This window comes from Asterias amurensis, chromosome 7, assembly GCF_032118995.1.
Source record: "Asterias amurensis chromosome 7, ASM3211899v1".
NCBI lineage: Eukaryota > Metazoa > Echinodermata > Asteroidea > Forcipulatida > Asteriidae > Asterias > Asterias amurensis.
Window position 1 is genome coordinate 2868788 of NC_092654.1, and position 21929 is coordinate 2890716.

A 21929-nucleotide genomic window follows, 5' to 3' on the forward strand; every position below is an offset into this window, starting at 1 on the left:
TCGTCTCAAGTGGTCAACGAAGTTGTAAGAGAATAATGAAAAAAAACAAAAAAACTTGTTGCACAAATTTGTGTGTTTTCTGATGCAAAACATAGGCTTCAGGCCTGAAGTCTTGTTATTTTTATTTTAGCGAGAAACTACCTCTTTCTCAAAAACTACACTACTTCAGAGGGAGCCGTTTCTCACAATGTTTTGTACTATCAAAAGCTCTCCATTGCTCGTAACACCAAGTAAGTTTTTATGCTCATAATTATTTTGAGTAATAACCAATAGTGTCCAGTGCCTTTAACAGCACCAAGACATTTGCAAAAATGATTTCATGTCTGAAGACTTTGTGTGCTGATACAGTGCAGATGGCTAATTCATTCCCTTGTGGGGCAAGCTGATCATGTGACCACAGTGACCCATATTGACCTCTCCTGTGTAAGGGGCCTCGGGCAAAAAGATTTAGACTTGAGAGTGAACGCTGGGACATTTTCCAGAAAGCTGTGAAGACCCTGAGGGAGTGAGGGACCATGGAGGAAGGAAAAGGAGGGACCTTCACGTTTCACCAAGCAATTGAGACTCTTTCCATTTAACTTTCCATACTAAGAACCATCTTCATTTAAACTGTTCTTACAACCTGGGCCAAACTTCATAAAGCTGCTGAAGCACAACAAGATGCTAAGCACAGTAAAAGTAGTTTAGCAGAATAGGGTTAACAGCTAAAATACAATGTCACATGTACAACTACCATGTGTGATTGGTATCTTGCTCATTTCTGCTTAGCAGTGAAAATGCTTAGTAATGTAAAGTAAGCAAAAGGACAAATGCCTCTCTAACCTAAGAAAGGTTTTACATTAAGCATAGAACTTTCTACTACTGTGAGCGCTGATTTAGTGCTTATAATGTTTACATTGTAGTACATGTAAGCCCAATTTTATAGCTCTGCTTACCGTTAGCAAAGAATCAGCGCTTACCGAAACAAGGAATTCAAGCTTATGTCAAATGTATTTCAAATGTTAGCAGGAATTTTTGGCTTGCATACTTCATGGAGGCAACATACATGTAGGCAACCACCTCTAATGTCCCTAGGTACTCTTCGCTAACATAACTAGCACAGAAATTTGGCGTTGCCCTGTAAGCAAAGAGTGGTGTTCGCAAGCACAGAATTCGGCGGTAAGCGTGGCCATGTTATTGGGCTCTGCCGGTAAATAACCCAAGACCATATCTTACCAAGGATGAAGTTATCGGCTGTGAGTTCGACAGGACTTCCTGGTGTATCAATGGAAATCTTTCCATCTTGATTCAGATCATTCACTGAAGAACAAAACACAATAAAAAAACAAATTTTGTAAAAAGAAATGAGAATTCAAAAGTTAAAGAGAACAATAGGGTCGAAGTGATCTGTGAACAACTTCAATTCTGAGCAACCTTTATTTGAATGTGTACATTGTGTCCTACCCAAACATGGGCAAGTGTGTTAACAAATGCAATGGGGACCTTAAAAAATGGTCCCTCTTTTGAATGTACTTAAGGTTTTGGCAACAGCTCACATTGGTTGTGTTCACACTCTTCAGTTCCAACTGGGGACCTTAACCCAACTTGGGACCCTATTGTCCTTTTTGTTATAGGTCCCCAATTTTATTGTTACGCATGACTTACAAATATGTAATCTGCAATTGGGGAACCCTATTGTCCCTCTATAGCTCCCTTGGTTGTGTACACTCTCTCCAACTGGGACCTTTACCCAACTGGGGACCTTCACCCAACTGGGGAACCTATTGTCCTCTTTTTTGTTTACGGGTCCCCAATTTTGAATATGGTACATCTACCCACACACACCCACATGTTATGTCTGTTTATACTTCTCTTTGTTAAAACAAAATTATCAACCACAAATAAAAACAGCACTATATAGGAAAATACAGCCCAGAACTTGAAGCAAGTAATTACAAAAAAAAAGAGAACAGTAGTTTGAAGATGTGTAAAACAAAAAATGCAGGCATGAGACTTGGCGCTTAGGAAAACAGTGATTCCCTTGAGTACATGTACAACATGTTCGTACCTAGCCTGACCTACACAAGTCCAAACCTACAAAGCTTTTACACACTTTCAAAGGCTACCTAATGACAAGTTTGGTAATTTTTCTGAATGCAACTAAACCAGAAATCACATTCAAAGCTGGAAGAATCATGAATGCATGCAAAATGAATTTAGCCAGTTTTTTTTAATTTAGCCAGTTTTTTGTGTGAAATGACGCCTATGTTGCTGGAAAAATTTATAAACTGTGTGTCCAAATTGCTTTTAATATTACTGTAAATGCCAGAAGAAAAAAACCAGGATGTTCAAGTTAACAACAGGGTGTCCAAAAGACACACAGAAACCCCTCTGCCTAACAGCCTGGAGGAGTCTTTCCTCCATGCTAACACTATGCCTATGGCCAAGAAACAGTTTCGGCAACAAGTTATTGTTCAATACATTCAGTTAATCTCAAGTTTTTTGATCTGCTGAACGGCATTTATTAGATTAAATATCAGTTTCTGTTCAAGACATGCACTACACATCATAGGTAGACTGTTTGAGTACAAACAATACTCACTTGTTCCTCCGAAACAACACTAACTTAGCTTCTTGGTCAGGGCGTACAATAAATAGCACTACTATTGATACAAGAACTGCTATAAAATATAATGCTGGATACTTATGGTGTTATCCACTGGTTCCAAAGGAGGAAGGAAGTGGGACACGTGATAAACGGGAAGTGCAACTCTTTTATCGCAGTTGTAATAATATACCACACCAAGCCTACATTCGCACAGAGTGTTTGCAACCACTTTCCTTTAGTTGTTTTTGCACTGGACATATCTCGAGTTACACTGCGTTGGGTGTGAGTTGGTTTGTGATATTCAATCATAGGAAGACACAGGGATCCCTTCCTAAACAGGTAGGTTACATGGTTTAAAGATAGCATTTCTTCATGATTTATTTTGGTCAGAATTCTGTGGATTTTAAGTTTAGCACAAATCTTGGTTAACACGAAACAATTCGACACTATGACACGGTAAGTTAAAATCACTTTCACATGTAGTTGTACTACATTGTATGTTGTTTCTTGTCTTTACATAATGTAGGCCTACATGTCAGGGTTCTCATTTTAACAGTGGTTTGTTGGTGCTGTGCTGATTTGTACTAATGAGGAGGAAATGGTGTGTACATTGGGGATGTTGTTTGACACGTTCATTTATGGCTTTATTAGTGGCAAAGAAATAAACAATGATAATTTCAGGCCTGTATGCTTCGTTTTTGAAGGGGCAAAGGGCACTCAGGCATTTTCTCCTTTAAGAGGAAATTATAAATTTCTACTACAGTATTTCAAGGGCACCAAAGCAATGACCAGGGGGCATGGAGGCAATCGCCTTCGTTGCCTCCATGAAGAATCAGACCTGTAATTTGTGGGTTCTTCAAATGCTATTTCCTTGACTTTAGTATTTCAGAAGGACAAATTTATCTCTCTCAAGGCTCAGAACTTCATCCAAAAATGTGTTTCCGATTAGCGATACTTGGTAATTAGTGCAGCTCCTTTTGGTGGGTTAAGCCACACGTTTATGGAATTGTCTATTTTCACTGCACCATTAGTCAATGCCAGCAGACAGTCATGCCCTGAACAATTTTGTGCACTCCTTGTAATACAGAAAATATCATAGGAATTTATGAGTCAATATGAATCACATTTATACTGCAAACGTACATGTACATGTGGATGTACTGTACTGTATGTAGTACAACTGTATGGTGATACATGTATTATTGTGCATACATTATACAAAATGTATTCTACACTTTGGGACCTCTTATTGTCCCACTTTTGTTTGGTAATATGTGGCAACAGCTCCCATTGGTTTTGTTCACACGACCAATTGGGAATATTTACCCAACTGCGGACCCTTTGCTTTTGTCCTCTTTTGTTACGCACTACTACATGTACCCACACATGACATACCAACCAGTTTGTAAACACCTGCTCTCATGTACGTACGTCCCATTAATGTCCCTCTTTCATTTTTTTTGGCAATACCTTACATTGGCTATGTACACACTCTCTAACCATAGAGTAAGGAAACTACATGTAGGGACCTTCCCCTATAGGACAGGCATGATATTTGGCCCTTGGGAGAAAAGAAGGAACACTACTTGAAGTAGAAAGAATAACTTGCCTTGTTGTTCAATACTATCAGAGGAGAGCAAAACAAAGAAACACAAAGCAGAAATGAGGGGAGATCAGAACTTCTAAACAATAACCATGCTCCATGGCAAGGGTTGGTTGTGTTGTAGGAAGGGATAGTTAAAGTAACCTTGCAAGGACTAAAAGCCAAGTCTAATACTTTCTCCACCACCAGCCCACATACACTGAGTGTAGGACTCAATCAGAATCAGGTTTCCAGAGGGCCTTAGGTCATAGTGGTGTCAGTTTCAATAACCCTGATATTCTATATTAGTATCACTCTGCAGGAATGTTTGTAATAAACTTGACCAAGATACATTCAATGTAGAGAGCAAGCAATACAGAACTGGTAGATGGACATTTTACTAAAACTCTTTGCATTATATATTCAATTGATTGGAATTGAAGCTCATGGAAAACTATTTGAGCCCAAGATCTGAGAAGAAAACAAAATTATATTTAATAGCGTTTTAATTACGGCAAAATGTAACTTTGACCGTGCACTGTTTTGTTTAAATCCTATATAAATGTAGGCAAAGGGCCTACAAAAAAACTTACAAGTGAACACATTTCATTTAAGAAGGTGATAGTGTTTTTAGATATTGCCGAAAATCTGCAGCGATTTAATGTTCAAGTAGGTATTTTTGAATCAATTTACTCAATTGCAAAATTGCAAAAGTAGACACTTAGTTTCGGTCAACTACAATACAAAAATCAGGTGTTGGTGAGTGAGGACATCAAATTGTGATCTAATGAATTGTTGACGTCATATTTGCCTACCTAGTTCTTCAGGACTAATATTGTTTCATAAATATAAAACTTCGACTTCAGGTTTGAACTGGGGGTCAAGGTCAAATTGGGTCACACACTGTGTAGCATGTGTTATGTGTTTGAAGACAACTTAGATGATTTAAAGAATACAATGTTTGGCCCAGGAGTTTTTTTCGTCTTCAAAAAATAAACATCAATTTCGGAAGTAAGGTCAACTGGGTTTGCTGCATGAACCCAATAGAGTTTAAAAAAAAAGTCTTTAAAGCCCAAGCTGATTATGTAAAGATGAACAAATCTAATGCAATGTTACATGTAGTTGCGATAACGTAACCCTCCTCCCGACGGCGAAGCTTCAAGGGTTACATTATCGCAACTAATCCAATGTGTGGTTCAGGAGTTATGATTGTTTCAACCAAATATAAAAGTTCATCTTCTGGTTCAAGTAAAGGTCAAATGGGGTCATATATAGTACATTGATATCCTGTTCACCGTTTCTTACATTGTTACTACACTCTTCTAACTTCTTTAGAAAGTTAGTTATTAGATTCTGGTTCTGGTGAATTACTGCACAATCTCCACATAGGCCTATCGGGATGTACACGTGCAGGTAATCTATGATATTTTAGTATTAATTTGTTAAAATATTTTGTTAATTATCATTATTCACATCATTTATATAAGTAGTATTATTGTGTACTATTTCATAATTAACTATTTTTATTTAATGGTAAGTACAAATATTAATTATAAATTTGGTGGCATGTTTGGTTTGGGAATGTTTTAACTACACTCAAGCCAAAACTAAACCAACACAATCATCTGCTGAATCATTTTCTTCCTCCATGATGTAATGAACGGACAAGCAACAGAAATTGAATAGAGTAAAAAACTCCTCAAATAAAGTCAAACTTGAAATGAAATAGACACAAAAACAAAGAGAAAGTCATGTTTTACTTGCTTGGACAGGATGGTGATTTGAAAGTTAGCCACCCAAAGAGAGTGACATGACAGTGTTGTCCAGTACCGAAATGACTGGCAGTAACTTTTTGAATTATCTTTCACAATCAACAATTCTTTAAACACTTCAGTTATCATTAATACCAACGTCAAAATACAGTTCAATTTTGTTTTACAGAATTAGAAAACGGCTCGTAATGACCAATTGGAATGTCCGGAATGCCAAATAAGGAGGGCGAATTGAGAATGAATGAGTTTCAACATGGAACCCCTAAAACCTTTGCTAAACATCACACTATTCATTGACAATTTCCCAAAGGATACCTACCTTCTTTAAGGTCTTTTATCTTTTTCCTCCTCCCGAGAGTTGTGACTTTTTCAAGGAAGGACTCGTCTTTTTTCTCCTTTTTTAATGTTGAAGTTTTGGTCGGAGACGACGCCATCTTCAAAGTCTGACAGCAATGAAATTGTGTTAAACGCCCTCTCGGGGTGGGTTAGTCGCTTACTATTTTTGGTGTGAGGAGGCGTGGCCAGAACCACTAACCTAACAGTTCATACAGAAGTTTGTAGGGTTTCAAGAAAGTGTAAAAAAGCCTCTCTCCCTAATTAAATAAAGTTGAGTTGGAGAATATAAATAATGATATGGTTTGAGTGATTGGTGACGATGTAACATAAACGATATTGATAAAATGTTGACTATTAAATTGGATCATTACTGACACCAACTACACGTAAAGTAGTAACTCAAACCAGGAAGTGATTCTGCGAACAGCAAGCTAGTTACGAATTCTACGAAGCAGGTCGATGATCTGAGTCCACGGCAGTCATCTACTGATGTCCATCTCCTTTCTCAAAGAGATCAGCCGCTGATTCAGTGATTAGACTTTAGAATCTTAAGTGGTCAGTGACAAGTGTGGTAGGTTTGTCTCAACAGGTTAAACAAGTATTAAGCAAATCCGAAAACACATCGATGTTCTTATTTTTAAATTTAATATGATTTTATTAGTATATAAAAAGAAAATCGCAGTTTGAACTTTACTTGGGTTGACTCTCTGATCTGAGCTCACTGCATGGTATGAGTTTGTAAAATGAGAAAAGCAAGTACGTTCTGTAGTTCAAGTTGGTGTGATGTTTCAAAGTCAGGACGGATACGGGACTTGGGTCTTTGCCAAATACCAGGGCTGTCAGATTCATGTCTGGGCCGTCTGACTACGTGTGATCAGTCAGTGGTCATCAGGTCACACAGGAGGTTGTGTTGTGTTGGAGGCGTGTCTTATCTTGGCCGACTGGTCTCAAGTTGTAGTGGCAGACTCATCACAATGTTGGGTTCAAGCGACTACCAGTAGCAGTACACCGTCTGAGTTGTTTGTTTGCTTGGATGATCTTCCGTCAAAGGAGTTCCCACAAGCAAGGGGATATAAACAGGATAAACAAAGATTGTTTTAATAATAATGTCTATCACGTTAGTATCAGTATATGAATATGTGTAATGTACCGCACAAATCAAGAAGTTTTGTTTTAAAATCAGTAACTAGACAACGATATTTAAATTAATTCTAGTCAACGTGAAATCAGTCATCATAGGTTAGTTTGGTAGATCTTGAACCTACAGCCTTGTAATTGGACCCCAATTTTTTTAACACCATGTATGTACTTTTATCTGGGGTATTTTGGCTACATTCTATTGTCCAAAAACAGAAAAGAAAAAATATATCGAGATTACATAACTTGACCTGTTCTGTTTATTTTTCTATTTTCAGTATTGCTAACTCCCACTCACCATGTGGCGCTCTCAGGCTGGTGCCGCCAAAGTCGCGGCAAATGTTCAAGAAGAAGATGACGATTGGGAAACCGATCCAGACTTTGTGGTAAGGAAAAGTTTACATAGATAATGCTGGTGCGGGGAACAAAGGAGCAATCTTTAATATGAACAGCAAAGTAAAATGCTCAGTGCTAAGTAAATTTGTACCTGTGAGGGCAGAGCTGGTTCCTGTGATTGATTTAGCTCACAGCTACATACTTACAGCACAGGCTGTATACATGTACTCCCAAGGGAGTTGAAATTGTTTAAGGAATGAAATAAACGGCCCAGTCACCAATGCTAATATGCTGAGTGCTGAAATTGAGCTCTTTATAAGAAGTAACCGTGTTTCTTGTTAGAAATGTGTTGTTTTTTTCTCCTAGAACGATGTGAGTGAACAGGAGCAGCGATGGGGATCAAAGACTGTGGAAGGCTCGGGCCGTCAGGGAGCCATAAGGTGACAGTTGGATTCATTTTGTTCATGGTGATAATAGTCCCGACATGCGTTTTTTCAGCTGGTATAAGCTGATTTCCTTTAAGATGTTATTGTGTCATTGCAAAAACTTCTCCTAAAATAGCAAACTGCGAATTAGACCACGGTTTTGGTAAAAGGGCTGCCATGTTTGCTGGAAATTTACAAACTGGGTGTCCAAATTGTTCAGAACCCGTAATTGGAATACACAATCTGAGAAATGTTACTGTCAGTAATGCTTCTAAGGTTAATTTTTTGGGGGATACAACTTGATACATTCCATAACCACATAATACTTCAAAGTGAAATGATTCTCAAAATGCTTTATCCTTTTGAAAGCTGCTGTAGGCTTCCAACCAATTAAGCTTTTATTGCCGATAATGTTAAAAGAGTGATCACCAAACATAAACCCTCCCTTTAAAACGTTCAACTGTTATTAAAATGTTATTTCAGTATCGGTGCGTTGAGAGAAGAAGTAAAAGATGACGATACCAAAACGAAAAAAGACCAGTTCGAGAAAGGTCCCAAATCTTCATACGGTTATGGAGGAAAGTTTGGTGTGCAGGAGGATCGCATGGACAAGGTTGGTTAGATACAAAATTTTGGTTGAACACAGAAAACTTGACTAGAGTGGGACTTCCGTGCGGGCAATTTACCAACTGAATCATCTCGCCCTAATGTTCGTGGTTTCCCTTTTTGGAAATAGTCTCCCATGTCTTGGCCAAGCGGATTAGAGCACTGGACACAAGCTCTGATGTTTCTGAGCAGTAGAGTGTGGGTTAAAGTCCCGGTCTTGACACTTGTGTCCTTAAGCAAGACACTTTGCTCTGTTAATGCTTCAAAGCGTAGGTCCCATGTTGTGTGTAATGTATGTAAAAGAACCCAGTTACACTTGTTACTAAGAGAAGGGGTTTGCCCCGGTGTTTCTGGCAGTGGCTGCTGAATCATGTAAACCATTTTATGGTCCCATACATGTAAGTGAAAGATTTAATAAACCGCCTTCAAATATTTCTGTCTGTTTAAGCGCCTTGAATACCTTATTGGTAGTTCGTGCACTGTAGACTACTATATATTATTACTATTATCCTTTAAACAAATGTTGATATTTAATTTCAGTCGGCGTTGAGTCATGAGCACATGGAGAAACTGAGCTCTCATGCCTCACAGAAAGATTACGCAAAGGGCTTTGGTGGGAGGTATGGCGTACAGAAAGACCATGTCGATAAGTCAGCCGTGGGATACGACTACGCTGGGAAGACTGAGAAGCATGCCTCACAAAAAGGTACGTTTAAGGTTTTCGAAAAAGTATTTTTGTGGAATTTAAAACTTTGCTTGGCTCTGAACAAATAATAACAAAAAAAGTGTTCTTGTTTGAAAAGTTTCAAATTGACTCATGATTAATGTTTTGTAGTTCATTCTCAGCTCTTTGTCTTAAATATTTGATGATTTTTCTACATAGATTATTCAACTGGTTTTGGTGGAAAGTATGGTGTGCAGACGGACAAGCAAGATAAGGTGAGATATGTGATTTGATATGGGATTGTTTGGTGAAGGAAGGGCAGTGAAGTAGTATTGACCTGAAATGCTAGCTTGTGTACCGGGAGAACTCAAAGATTTTATTTTGATAATCTGATAAGCATGTTGTGGCCATGTGGTTTAGTGAATCGGACTCAAGTTCTGGTGGCTGAGTCATCAGTGTTTGGGTTTGAATCCCTTTGGTGACACTTGTGTCCCCGAGCAAGACACTTAACTAAAATTGCTTCTCTTCACCTAGGGGTAAATGGGTACCTCTGAGGGTGGGTACCTCTGAGGGCAGAGATGGTTCTTGTGAATGATTTAGCTTTGGTAGCCGTACTGTATACTCCACAGGGAGCTGAGATGGTTTCAGGAATGAAAGAAATGGCCCAGTGACCAGGGGATATCATGTGTGAAGTGCAATGATAATTTTTTGGAGTTGTGCTATATAAGAGCCAATTGTCATTATTATTACTTGCATAATATGAATTAATTACTCCATTTCTTAACGATTGACTGAATTTTTGCAATAATTCCCATTTCAGTCTGCGGTTGGATGGGATCATCAGGAGAAGCTGTCCCAACACGACTCACAAAAAGGTAGTTTGATCTGCTTGTTTTGATCTGCTTGCTCCAACAATATACTCTGCTCGTCTCCACAAGACGAGCAGAGTATACTGTTGGAAATGTCGAGACCACACCGGCTCTTGTCAGAGCCACCACTCCCACAAAAGAGAGATTTACACATAGTTGTACCTGCAAGTTTACTATTTATTTATAGTTAAATCTTATTTTTCACAGAATTCAAAGCGTCGGACACCACTTTCCCTTTTTGTGTTAAACTTTAAATTGAGATTGGGCCTCTAGTAAAATAGAGATCTTAATTTGTCTGGCTGTAAAAACTTTTTTGTTTTCTCTGTATATTAAGATCACTCCAAAGGCTTTGGAGGGAAATTTGGCGTTCAGAAAGATCGAGTAGACCAGGCTGCCCTCGGCTACGATTATGAAGGAAAAACGGATAAACATGCATCACAAAAAGGTAAAAGTAGTAGGCATATCGTTGATATATAAGAATGTCTGGAATAAGTCAATCTCAATAAAGACACTGAACATATTTGGCAATTGTAAAAGACCAGTATTCTCACTTGATGTATCCCAACATATGAATTAAAAAAAACAAACCTGTGGAAATTTGATCTCAGTCGACCATCAAAGTTGTAAGAAAATAATGAAAGAAAAAACACCCGTTGCACAAACTTGCGAGCTTTAAGATGCCTGGGAAAAGCTTCATGTGTGAATATATTTATCAAATATTTTATTATAAGAAAATACATTTGATTATTGGTTGCTTGTTTCCGCTTATTGAACGCTTCTTTTGAGTATTCGTATAGCATTGTTACAAACTATTGTATCCGTTTGTGCTTTTCATTCACGGTGCAAACACTCGGGCTGTGACAATGCAATAGAAAGGTCTAGTACCAATAACCCACAGCAAAATGCCTCAAACTATAGTTCTCTATGTACGTAGATTATGCAACTGGTTTTGGTGGAAAGTACGGCGTTCAGACCGACAGACAGGACAAGGCTGCCCTTGGATTTGACGAGTCCAGCAAGGTAGAGCTTCACCCGTCCCAGAAGGACATGTCAAAGGGATTCGGAGGCAAGTTTGGAGTACAGAGTGATCGGCAAGATTCATCTGCTGGCTCGTTTGAGGACATGCAGGGAGTGACCACCTCGTACCAGCGCACCAGAGTGGCTCCGAGTAAGTGCTTATTAAGGATTAGTAATCATGTCCTCGCCATTTTCACAAATTTATTAATCTGTACCACAGCAAAAATTAGAGTAAAACAACATTGAAGTTGAACTTTTTTTAAAACTGATGTTTCAGAGACTGCCTGACCTTTCTCTTTAAAAACTGAAAAAGCTGACTTCTTCAGTCGTAAAGAACGGTTCCTGTGTAAATATTTTGATGGGTTATTTAAAATTCCTAAACACATTCAGCACTTTGTGAAAACAAAGAATAGCAGACGTACACTAGAGTGCTGTGTCCAAATCACTGAATGTTTAAATTCACCGATTCATAAACACGCTTTACTGAAATAGGTCAACAGATTTGTAAAAACTTTAATCTTGCTGCTAGGTCTGACTTTGTAAAAATGTTTGTCACTTTCAGGTTCTGGTGGTGGATCCGGAAACCTGAAGGCCAAGTTTGAGAATATGGCAAAGGCAGGAGAGGAGGTGATTATGGATTCAGCTTTTCTCAGAGATTATTTTGAGTTGATGAAGTTAGTTTAAATGATGCTTTTTTGAGGTGTTACATGAAAGAAACTAGGAGGAAAAGAAGTAGTAGTGTAAGGAATCATCATCATCATTAGATTAAAGTATACTTTTACTGGTCGTAAACCGCTGATTTAATGATCAAGGTTAGCAGGTATTGGTCAGAAGTGGCTGATAGTGACCAAGGGAAGCCCTTTGTGGTTGTAATTGTATGATTATGACCAGGGAAAGCCCTTACTGTTCATAAGTAGTTAAAAATGACCGGGGAAGCTGGACGTTAGTGGGCGAAAGTGACCAAGGAATGCCCTTGTGACCAAAGGAAGCCCTTACTGGTCATAAGTGGCTTATAATGACCAAGGCACCTTGAGGATTCCAAGATAAAAATTTGTTGTTTCGTTTTGATGTTGTAGGAGGCTCGCAAGAGAGCAGATTCAGAAAGGCAAAGGAGGCAGGCCAGGGAGGAGAAAGAGAAAGAAGAATCCAAGAGAGTTGAAGAGGTACTTGGTTTCATTACAAGAAATACATAATAATAGTTATGGACGTATTGTATGTGATGCATTTGATTACTCTCATAAAGTCTTGGTAAAATTCATGAACCAAAGTTTTTCATTTCAAAGCTTGTATAAATGTACCAGAACATGAAGCATTATTTGAGTTTGACTTATAACATCAACACGCACAAAACGATCTCCAGAAGACGATCAGAGCATACTGATCGAAACGTCGAGTTGAAACTAACGGTTCTTTTCAGAACCACCCAAACTCATTAGAGATAGTCATTACATAGTGTTACCGCAAAAACCTTTCCATAACACTCAAAACAATTTCAAATTTGAACTTTGGCCGACAGGAACGGCAGCGGAAGTTGAAAGAGCAGCACAAAAATATGGAGCCAGAGCCGGAGCCAGAACCAAGACGTGCTCCCGAACCTGCCCCAGAGCCAAGGCGTGTTCCAGAGCCAAGACGAGCCCCAGAACCTGCCCCAGAACCCCAAGAAGACCAACCACCTGAGCTACCCCCACCTCGCCAGACCAGACCTGAACCCCAGCCTACCGAAGAGGATTCTGAGATGTATGCGGAGGCGGATTATATGAATGAAGGTGGGACGGGCCAGGAGCCTGAAGAGTTGCATGAGCCTGAGCCTGAACCAGAACCCCAGCCTGAGCCTGAGCCTGAGCCTGCTGATACGTATGAAGAAATACCACGCCAAGGTAGCCCTTTTAGCAGTAGTAAAACAACCAATCACTACTTGGGTTGTCAGGGCTGAGCGGTGTGGACTCAAGCTCTGTAATTTGCAGCAGAATGTGGGTTTGAATCCTGGCCTGGACAGTCGCGACACTTGTGTCCTTGAGCAAGGCACTTTATCATAATTGCTTCTCTCCACCCGAAATACAATTTCTTTTAATCAATAAGTTTCAGAGAAGACCATTCAATAAACTGGGCTGTCCATGTCTCATGAAGCTTTTGATAACCTAACAGACAACCTGCCCTCATATTTGTGAAGAGGTGGACCTAATGGGGCCTGTGTGATTTTGCTTTGTTTGAACTGTCCTCGTTTAACAATTAACATTATTATTTATAAGCATGATTTAAAGGCAGGGTATAATTGAGCAAACATTTTCCTATATTTGTTATTTTATGCATATTTTGGGATACACCAAGTGAGGATACTGGTCTTTGACAATTACCAATATATATTCTGCCTTTAAGTGTTTGAAGCATCTTGTGCATCCGTTTGTGCATGAAACCCTGTAATGACCAGAACGTTGCAAAGCAGTATTTTCTGCTTAACACCTTTATGAAATTGAGCCCAGTTTGAGGTCCTTGTGACTGGCATCTTTTCTCCCCCAGAAACAAGACAGAATTCTGTGAAGATTTTTCTTGATTTGTTTTGTAGTTCAAGTAGTCGTAGAGCCTGAGCAGTCGCAGCCGCCGATAGAGGATGCTCTTTATGAAGATATGCCAGGAGTTATAGGAGAACCCGCAGCGGAACCGGCAGAGGTTCAAATGGCAGTGGCTGTCTACGATTACCAAGCAAGTAAGTATTAGTTGTGGTGATCCTCAAAACAACCATAAAATCAAGACGCCAGTATTATTACGATATCATGTACACTATTCCTGAATTATAGTCGGCAAGTTTTAAGTATCCTAATGGAAAAAATCACACCAACTCTTCGTATAGAAGACAAGGAAGAACTTTCAGTTTTAGACGTGGGAGGAAAACCCCTATGGGGAAAACCCATGCAGTCGGGTAGGGATTGACAAACCCATTCCACATGCAAGACGCGGGTCTGAGGTGGGATTTGAACCGAGGTTCCACAGAGTTGAAAGTTTTGGGGCATAGAAACTGATATCATCTTTATACATAACCACATTACTTCAAAGTAAAATCATCCTCAAAATGCTTAAAACTATTAAAAGCTACTGAAGGCTTTCAACTAAGAAGTTGTTAGAACCATTAACTTAAAGAGTGATTAGAATAGTATACAGACCCTACAAGATTCTTACTTATTGTTTGACTTACATTTAAACTTGATTTCATTTTCAGCTGGGGAAGATGAAATATCATTTGATCCTGGTGATGTGATCTCTGATATTGAACAGGTAGGAATAAATCCATAGTGACTATTATTCTCTTTTATAAAGAATCTGTAGTTGAACAAAGAAAAACTTTGCTGGAAATACTGCTTCATTGTGTGAGTAATTCTTCTGTACTATACGACTATTTGAAATGAAGTTCACTTTATAACCATGCTTCAAAGAAAAACTTTGCAGGACTTACTGTTTCATTTTGTAAGTAATTCTTTATACTATAGACGATGTGACCTCTGACGTCGCTCGAAAACCTCAACATGATTCGCGCGCATACCGCCGGGCAAAACCTTTGATGTTTGGCAGCCAGCTTGAAAGTGTATGCAATCTTACCATGACTACGGGTGAAACATGACATATACAGTGTTTTGTCAACAGAGGGCGGTTTGAATGTAAACATAGGTCACATCGTCTATATAACTATTTGAAATGAAGTTCACTTTATAACCATGCTTTTAATATTACTCGTCTTGATAGATTGATAGCGGATGGTGGATGGGATCGTGTCATGGAGCTAGGGGATTGTTCCCAGCTAACTACGTTGAACTTCAGTAGCCTTCCCCCCCCCCCCCACCAATCTACTTGACTGCTGAATTGATCGACAGTGTAAAATATACATTCCCGCGATTGTGTCCTTACATGTTAAGGTTAAACAAAGGTTCATCATCCGTTTCAATATCAAAGTTTGCTTAATTTTTTTTCTGAAGCAAGTGCAGTCAAGCCTTATAATAGTTTGGCATTGATGGTCGTGTAATACGTCGATAGAGTTTTTTTTTAAAGAATTACCGAAGAAATAACAGAAGATAAGTATTTACGGTGCTGGCACAAAAAGTGAAGAAAAAAATAATGTTTTTTAGAAACTTTTAAGTCATTGAAAGGAACAAAGCTCTTACAACATTGGCAGCTCTACTTGTGGTTGACGACAGTAATATTCCAAATTATGTAATTATGACAAATTAGGCTTCTACAAAGTGCTAGATTGAAGAAGTTTTAATTCTTCATACTGTATTTTATGTGAAGCTATAATACTTTTGAATTGAGCAAAAGTGGTTATTATACCATGCATTAATGTGTGTTGCAGTCAGTTAATGCAACAATTTTTGTTATGGAAGATCATTCTTATTAAAATGACAAAAAATAGAATTTCAATCTGGAAATGTTGATGGGGGTGAATTTCATTAAAGAGTTAAGACTAGTCTTATCCTGTGTCCTAACTTAGGACTAGCCTTTAGGTTTTGATAACTCCTAAAGAGTCCTAGAAGTAGTTCTAAATTACGACTATATTTGTGAAGTGAAGAAAAATTAGAAGAAATTTCTGCTCTTCAAAACTCAAAATGTATTCATTTTATGTTCTAGTTGCCTTTGCATTCACCACTTCGTACAAACATCGACAGAAGCTTTCTCTATGGAAATTCCTTTTTTCTCAGGTTCTCTCAAAACACCACAAAAAACCACTAACATTTCTAGACAATGAATTATATAAATTTCATATGATTTTCTGCATTTGTAGGATTATTTTCTAAGTGTAAGCATTGCTTGTGTATTATTATACAATATATAGCGATAAACTTTAATGTTGTATACTTAAGACTAGAATTGAATATCATGTACGAGGGTACGATTGTTTAATAAGGGACTTGAGGGGTATGATTAATCAGAATAAACTTGAGGGGTATTATTATTAAGGAACTATTGCTTATGAACCTGAGGGGTCTGTTCAATAAGGAACTTGAAGGGTATGATTGTTAAGTAAGGGACTTGAGGGGTATGATTCTTCAAAAAGTACTCAAAGATTATTGGTTCTGATTAACTTCAAATTGGTAGGTTTACAGTGATGATTGTGGACAGACTATGCAAGCGTGCCTTATAGTCTTTTGTACTCATTCCTAATTCTTTAGTCTTTCTATTTATACAAATATTGACTCTGGAAGTCTTGTGCGTCTTCCATTTCGTTTTTTCATGTAAAAAAATCGCTTGCGGGGACCCAAAGTTCCCCAAGACTTAGTCTTGGTTTCAAGACCTTCGCACCGAAATGGATCTATTCCAACAGCAGAGGGCGCCTCGGTGTTATTTCTAATAGCCAGTCGTTAACCCCATTGAATTCAAGAAGAAAAGCACGCCCTCCGTCGGGTTATAGCGCTACGTTACCAGTTTGAGAAAATAAGGTCTTGGACCAAGACTGTGCATGACTACACACAGTCTACTTAGTGTGGTCCACCATAAGATGGGTGGCACATTGATATAAACAGGCACTCAATAGCTTGAGTTTGTCCATGTACAAATTACAGTCTTTGAGCCAAACCTTTTGGATTTACTTTGTTTATATGCTGACCATTTATTAATTGGAATCTTATTGATATGTCACAAAGGATCTTAAAATCATACAAGGAAGAAGGAACAAATCCAAATCTTTTAAGATTAAGATCTATCCATTTACATATTAAGTACATTTTAGAATAGCATGTTTTTTTTTTAATATAAAAGTTAAGCAAGATAAACATAAACATGGACAAAATAAAATAAAACATTCCTGTAACAATAGCCTCTTGTTTGATTAAAACAGATGAAGATTTTCTGACTTTAAATCACCATTGATTGTTTGTTTAACTCAATGGAAGAACATAAACATTATGTTAGAGTATGTACAAATATTTACATTGTTTTTACATAGTTTTAAATCTTTTTTTTTACAACTTGGAAGAATGGAATAAAATGTTCCATTCAGTACAAACGCATCAAGTGTAGTTAAACCACTTAGTCTACCAAAGCTGTGATTAAGCGTTCTATAAGATTTATACAAACAAATATCTAAATCATAAACAAAATATTAGAATTTGAATTTTTTCTTCCAAATTGGCAGCTCTTATTTATATTTGTACAAACAAACACAAACAAACGTGTACATATGTTGTATGGAACACTAGCATGATGAAATTGGCTCTAACCTATTATTTGCATAAATGCTTGCAGTTCCACAAATAAGTACCCATTCAGTAAAATAAAATTATGTTTGGTAATTGAAATAAATGTTTCTGTTATAAATTCAGTTTAAATCATGCTCTAGTAAACTGTTCATTGTTTAACCCAAACATTCCCCCCATGAACTCATCAACAAGACATTATTAATTGAGACAAATATGAACACAATGTGACATTTCTCAACTGATTTTTACATTAAAAGTCTGATCATTAAAGCCATTGGACCCTTTCGGTAAACAGTATTGTCCAAGTCCCACACTTCGTGTATCACAACTTATATATAAAATAACAATCCTGTGGAAATTTAGGCTCAATCGGACATCGGAGTCGGGAGAAAATAACGGGAAAAACCACTCCTGTTTTCGCGCGTTTCGCCGTGTCATGACATGTGTTTATAACAAATCCGTAATTCTCGTTAACGAGAATTTATATTGTTTTACCGTTTTCTCAAAAAGTAAAGCATTTCATGGACTAATATTTCAAGAGAAGTCTTTCACCATTACCTTCTGTAAACCCTGTAAATTATTTGTAAATCTGTGAACTTTTTTTTTTTTTCTGTACCGAAAGGGTCCAATGGCTTTAACTATTGAAATGTTGCAAAAATAAAAACCTACTTTCTTTGGAAACGAACTGTATTTGGTAACAAATGTGAACAAGTACACCATCCCTCCTCATGCCCAAGGGCTGAAACAATAAATAGTAACTTTATTGTGTCCCCTAATGCACATCTATACAGGAAAAGTATTTCAATTCTTCACCAAAAGATGGCAGCACAACAGACTACCAGCCCAAGAAATTTGGGGCATAGAATCTATTGTGGGTTAAGTTTAACCCGAGAATATTTCGGGATTAACAGCCTCAAAATTAAGGCAGTTGTGTCGTGTCATGGCCTAGCGGTCAAGAACACCACATACAATCTCTGGTGTTTCCAATCGAGTGTGGGTTTGAATGCCAGTTGTGACACATGTGTCCTTTAAGCGAGACACTTAACCATGATGCTTTGTCCTTCAGATGGGACGAAAGCCATTGGTCTTGTATGTTGTGTAATGCATGTAACAGAACCCAGCGCACTTTTTTTTACACGACCGGAATCGGTCAAGAACACCGGAAACAATCTCTGGTATTTCTGACCGAGTGTGGGTTTGAGTGCCAGTTGTGACACGTGTCCTTCAAGCGAGACACTTAACCATGATGCTTTGTCCTTCAGATGGGACGAAAGCCATTGGTCTCGTATGTTGTGTAATGCATGTAACAGAACCAGGTGCACTTAACAAAAAGAGATAATTTTGTACACGACCGGAACCAAATTGAGGAGAACACTACAGTTTCACATTTGAGTTGCTTATTTGAACTAGCACTCTGAGAAGATTTATATTTTTTATAATGGGCAATACTTCAATAACTAACGGAATTGAAAATTTCAGTTTAAATTAAAACAACAGTGAGGGGCTGTTATTCAGAAACACGAGACAATCGGAAGTTTACTGGCCCGATGCTTAAGTCGCTGGCCTCAGGCCTGCGTTCCGGTGTTAATTTTGAGCCCTGCTCCTCAGTCAAATGGTGCGGCATGTTCCCTACCGGAATAAGGAATGCGCACTGGTTCATTAGTACCGGATTCATTTGTTCTAGCATCGTGAATGCGTTGTCTTCGGACCTGTCTCGGGTCCTGTTGTAAACCGTGCAGAGGTCTGGTTGTCTTTGTATTTGCATGATTTCGTGTAATCTTCTCAACGGTTTGTTGTAAATTCGGGGCAGCACCATGCTGACCTGATCCACTCGTACTAGGCTGATGGACCTCACTGCTCAAACTCGCACTTTGTTCCACTATTTTGGGATGAGGATCAACAGGAGTCGGGTTTTGAGTCTTGCCAGGACATGGAGAGGACTTGTTGGGCGAGGGCTGAGCTTGTGCTACCGCCGGCTGTACCCTGGTCCGTTTCGCCTCATGAGACACCCGGACCACAGGTTTACTTTGTTGGTTTCCCTTTTGCTTCTTCCAAGGTATCTTACATCCCAAGCTGTTGTACGTAGCAGTCTTCTGCGATTTCAACTTCTGAAATACCGGAGTGTACAGGCTGCGCTTTGGCGGGGATTTGACGGCAGCACTGCTCGGCTGCATTGGCTTTGGTATTAAGCTCCACTGCATCGCCTTCTCACTCATACCTTGACTACTGCTCTCCTTGAAGCGGACACGCTTCTTCTTGAATGGACTTGACTTAGCAGCCGGGGAAGCAATGTTAGATTTCTTCCCCGGTAGTTTCGAATTCCTGTGTCCTGTGGAATACCCTACGGTGTCGACACCATTGGTTCCTCTGTTATGCCCTCTGTCACCAGAGGTTGATGGAGAGACCCCAGCCGTCAGTCTAGGATCAACCAGCATCTGTGGACTACAGCCCTGTTTACTCCCAACAATTCTTGGGTCTACCGCCTTGTGTGGACCACTCTTCAACCCCGCTGAGACAGCCGATGGGTCTGCTTTCTGGCTGGTCTGTGCTTGGAGGGTTACACTGGGTGCCATCTGTGTGGTGTTCCCTGTGTTTGATCGTAACTCTTGTATGTTCTTGCTGCAGCGCTGGGCTGCGTCTTTGAACTGGTTCAGGGGAACATCAATTAGAAGTTGTCTCTGATGAGCATCCTCAGCCAGTACATTCCAGTCACTGTTCGTCTGTCAACAAAAAGAAAGAACAACTGTCTTTATGCTCGCTGTGCAGGAGGTGTAAATTAATAACAATCAGTCTATTCACTTAATTTATTTTTGTTCAGTTTAAAAACAAAAACCATGGTTGGTAGTATCACAAAGTAATATTTAAAAAAACATGCTTACAAAATCAAACACTACGAATTATAGAGACAATCACTCCCCCTCCAGTTAGTCGGACATAAGAAACAGCCTAATAATACTACTATATATTATGTCATATTTATTGCCCATACCAACAGTGGACGAGCCGCCAATTACAGGAAAGGATAATACACAAAAATATTCATATAGCCTACGTAATAAGTATGTACATAGTTAACAATAAAATAGAAACATCTTTGGAAAGAAAATTAAAGCAAACATTACAAATGAAATAAATTACAATTGGGAAAAGAATCAAATAAGCACGTATGACTGCAAAAAATATTCAACAAATAAATGTAATAATTTAAATCAAATAACAAAAAAAAAATCAAATAAAATTGATGAACAAAACTGAAGGTAAACATAACAAAGGAAATTAAACAAAACAAACTGATTAAAAATAAATAAAATTAAAAGCTGTTGTTGTAAAAAACTTCAAATAAGATAAAACAACAGTTACATGAAAAAGGGACATAAACTGATGAAAAAAGGACATAAAATACACATTAGTTACTCGTAGAGGATATGGCATGCAAATCCTGACCATGAAAGGAATGAAGAGAAGGGGCTCCGAGCACATCACAAGTACCAGGGACACTATTATATGTGGAGGAAATCCTTGTCAAAAAGCCACGCTGATAAATAATATAGGAAAGTACAGCACAGAGCAGGAACAATGGTTTAAGTAACAAAATTGATAGAACAGCATTAAGAAATATTGAATAACAATTGCATGGGTTTTCCCCCTTTGGGGTTTTCCTTCCACATCTAAAACTGAGCATTTCTGATATTGTTCACAGGACTCGGGATTGTACAGATCGCAGATTGGTGTATGGGTAAAAACCAAAATTAATATTCTTTATCCCCTATGCAAATTTAACATCTATTATATATCGTTGCGGAACCCGCTGCCAATACATAGGATTTGAACTGCCTTTAGCTACCGGGCAACCATGGTAGTCTAGTTGGTAAGACACTGCTCTAGAATTGCAAGAGTAGTGGGTTCAAATCCACCCCAAGTAATATGCCTGTTAAATTTGTTCACAGGACTCGGGAAAGTACCAAGTATACAGTGCCATCACCGATCGGTGTATAGGTAAAAACCAAAATTAATATGAGCATTTCTTCTTTCTTCCTATTCATCCTTTTATTGGCACTATTTATCATGTTTATATTGTGTAATCTAATAAAATAAAAAATACCAAAAATGTACAAAATTTACCGCTTAATTTGAATTGACTCACCTGTAACGTTGGCAGATGACCGATGATGAAAAGAGAGTACCGGGCTCTTGTTATAGCCACATTCAACACCCTCTTGTCACCAATCATGCTAAAGAAACAACAATGCAAGAGATAAGAGAAAGAGTACGCTAGGAATAATAAAAAAAGGGGTAACTTATAACAATGAAAACTTATAAAGCTCAAAAATCCAGCAAAATGCTCGTGGCGCTAAATACAAACAATATGTACAATAACCAAAATTGAAACGTAAGCCTAAGCTATGAAGAAATCCA

General features: G+C 38.4%; 3 protein-coding genes across 9 annotated transcripts in view; 1 reads left to right on the top strand and 2 right to left on the bottom strand.

Moving 5' to 3' along the window:
* Positions 1-6388, bottom strand: part of LOC139939766 (beta-parvin-like) — a 20794-nt gene extending 14406 nt beyond the window's left edge. For 2 of the 3 annotated variants that reach the window (XM_071935876.1, XM_071935875.1), the window contains exons 1-2: positions 6261-6388; positions 1216-1299 (exon numbers count right to left, since the gene is read on the bottom strand). In XM_071935876.1, coding sequence (XP_071791977.1) covers positions 1216-1299; positions 6261-6375 — 199 coding nt within the window. In that variant the 5' untranslated portion in view covers positions 6376-6388. Of the gene's footprint in view, positions 1-1215; positions 1300-2581; positions 2665-6260 lie in introns of those variants that run through there. The other variant, XM_071935877.1, reaches the window with a different exon arrangement.
* On the top strand, positions 2787-18040 carry LOC139939765 (uncharacterized). 3 transcript variants are annotated; one of them, XM_071935873.1, is made up of 15 exons: positions 2787-2926; positions 7693-7800; positions 8117-8190; positions 8659-8788; positions 9322-9487; positions 9665-9720; positions 10266-10320; positions 10649-10759; positions 11249-11482; positions 11894-11958; positions 12408-12494; positions 12848-13208; positions 13895-14035; positions 14546-14601; positions 15067-18039. In XM_071935873.1, exons 2-15 carry the CDS (start codon positions 7714-7716, stop codon positions 15142-15144), a joined length of 1701 nt encoding a protein of 566 aa, XP_071791974.1. In that variant the 5' UTR covers positions 2787-2926; positions 7693-7713; the 3' UTR covers positions 15145-18039. The 3 variants fall into 3 exon arrangements, with proteins under 3 accessions (XP_071791974.1, XP_071791973.1, XP_071791975.1); XM_071935872.1 differs by lacking the exon at positions 2787-2926 and adding an exon at positions 6690-6848 and having other exon boundaries at positions 15067-18038; XM_071935874.1 differs by lacking the exon at positions 2787-2926 and adding an exon at positions 6692-6832 and having other exon boundaries at positions 15067-18040.
* Positions 18041-18243: 203 nt separating this feature from the next.
* LOC139939764 (uncharacterized) overlaps positions 18244-21929 on the bottom strand; it is a 29164-nt gene continuing 25478 nt past the window's right edge. For all 3 annotated transcript variants that reach the window (XM_071935870.1, XM_071935871.1, XM_071935868.1), the window contains exons 27-28: positions 21658-21745; positions 18244-20233 (exon numbers count right to left, since the gene is read on the bottom strand). In XM_071935870.1, the coding sequence (XP_071791971.1) occupies positions 19118-20233; positions 21658-21745 (1204 nt within the window). In that variant the 3' untranslated portion in view covers positions 18244-19117. The remainder of the gene's footprint in view (positions 20234-21657; positions 21746-21929) is intronic.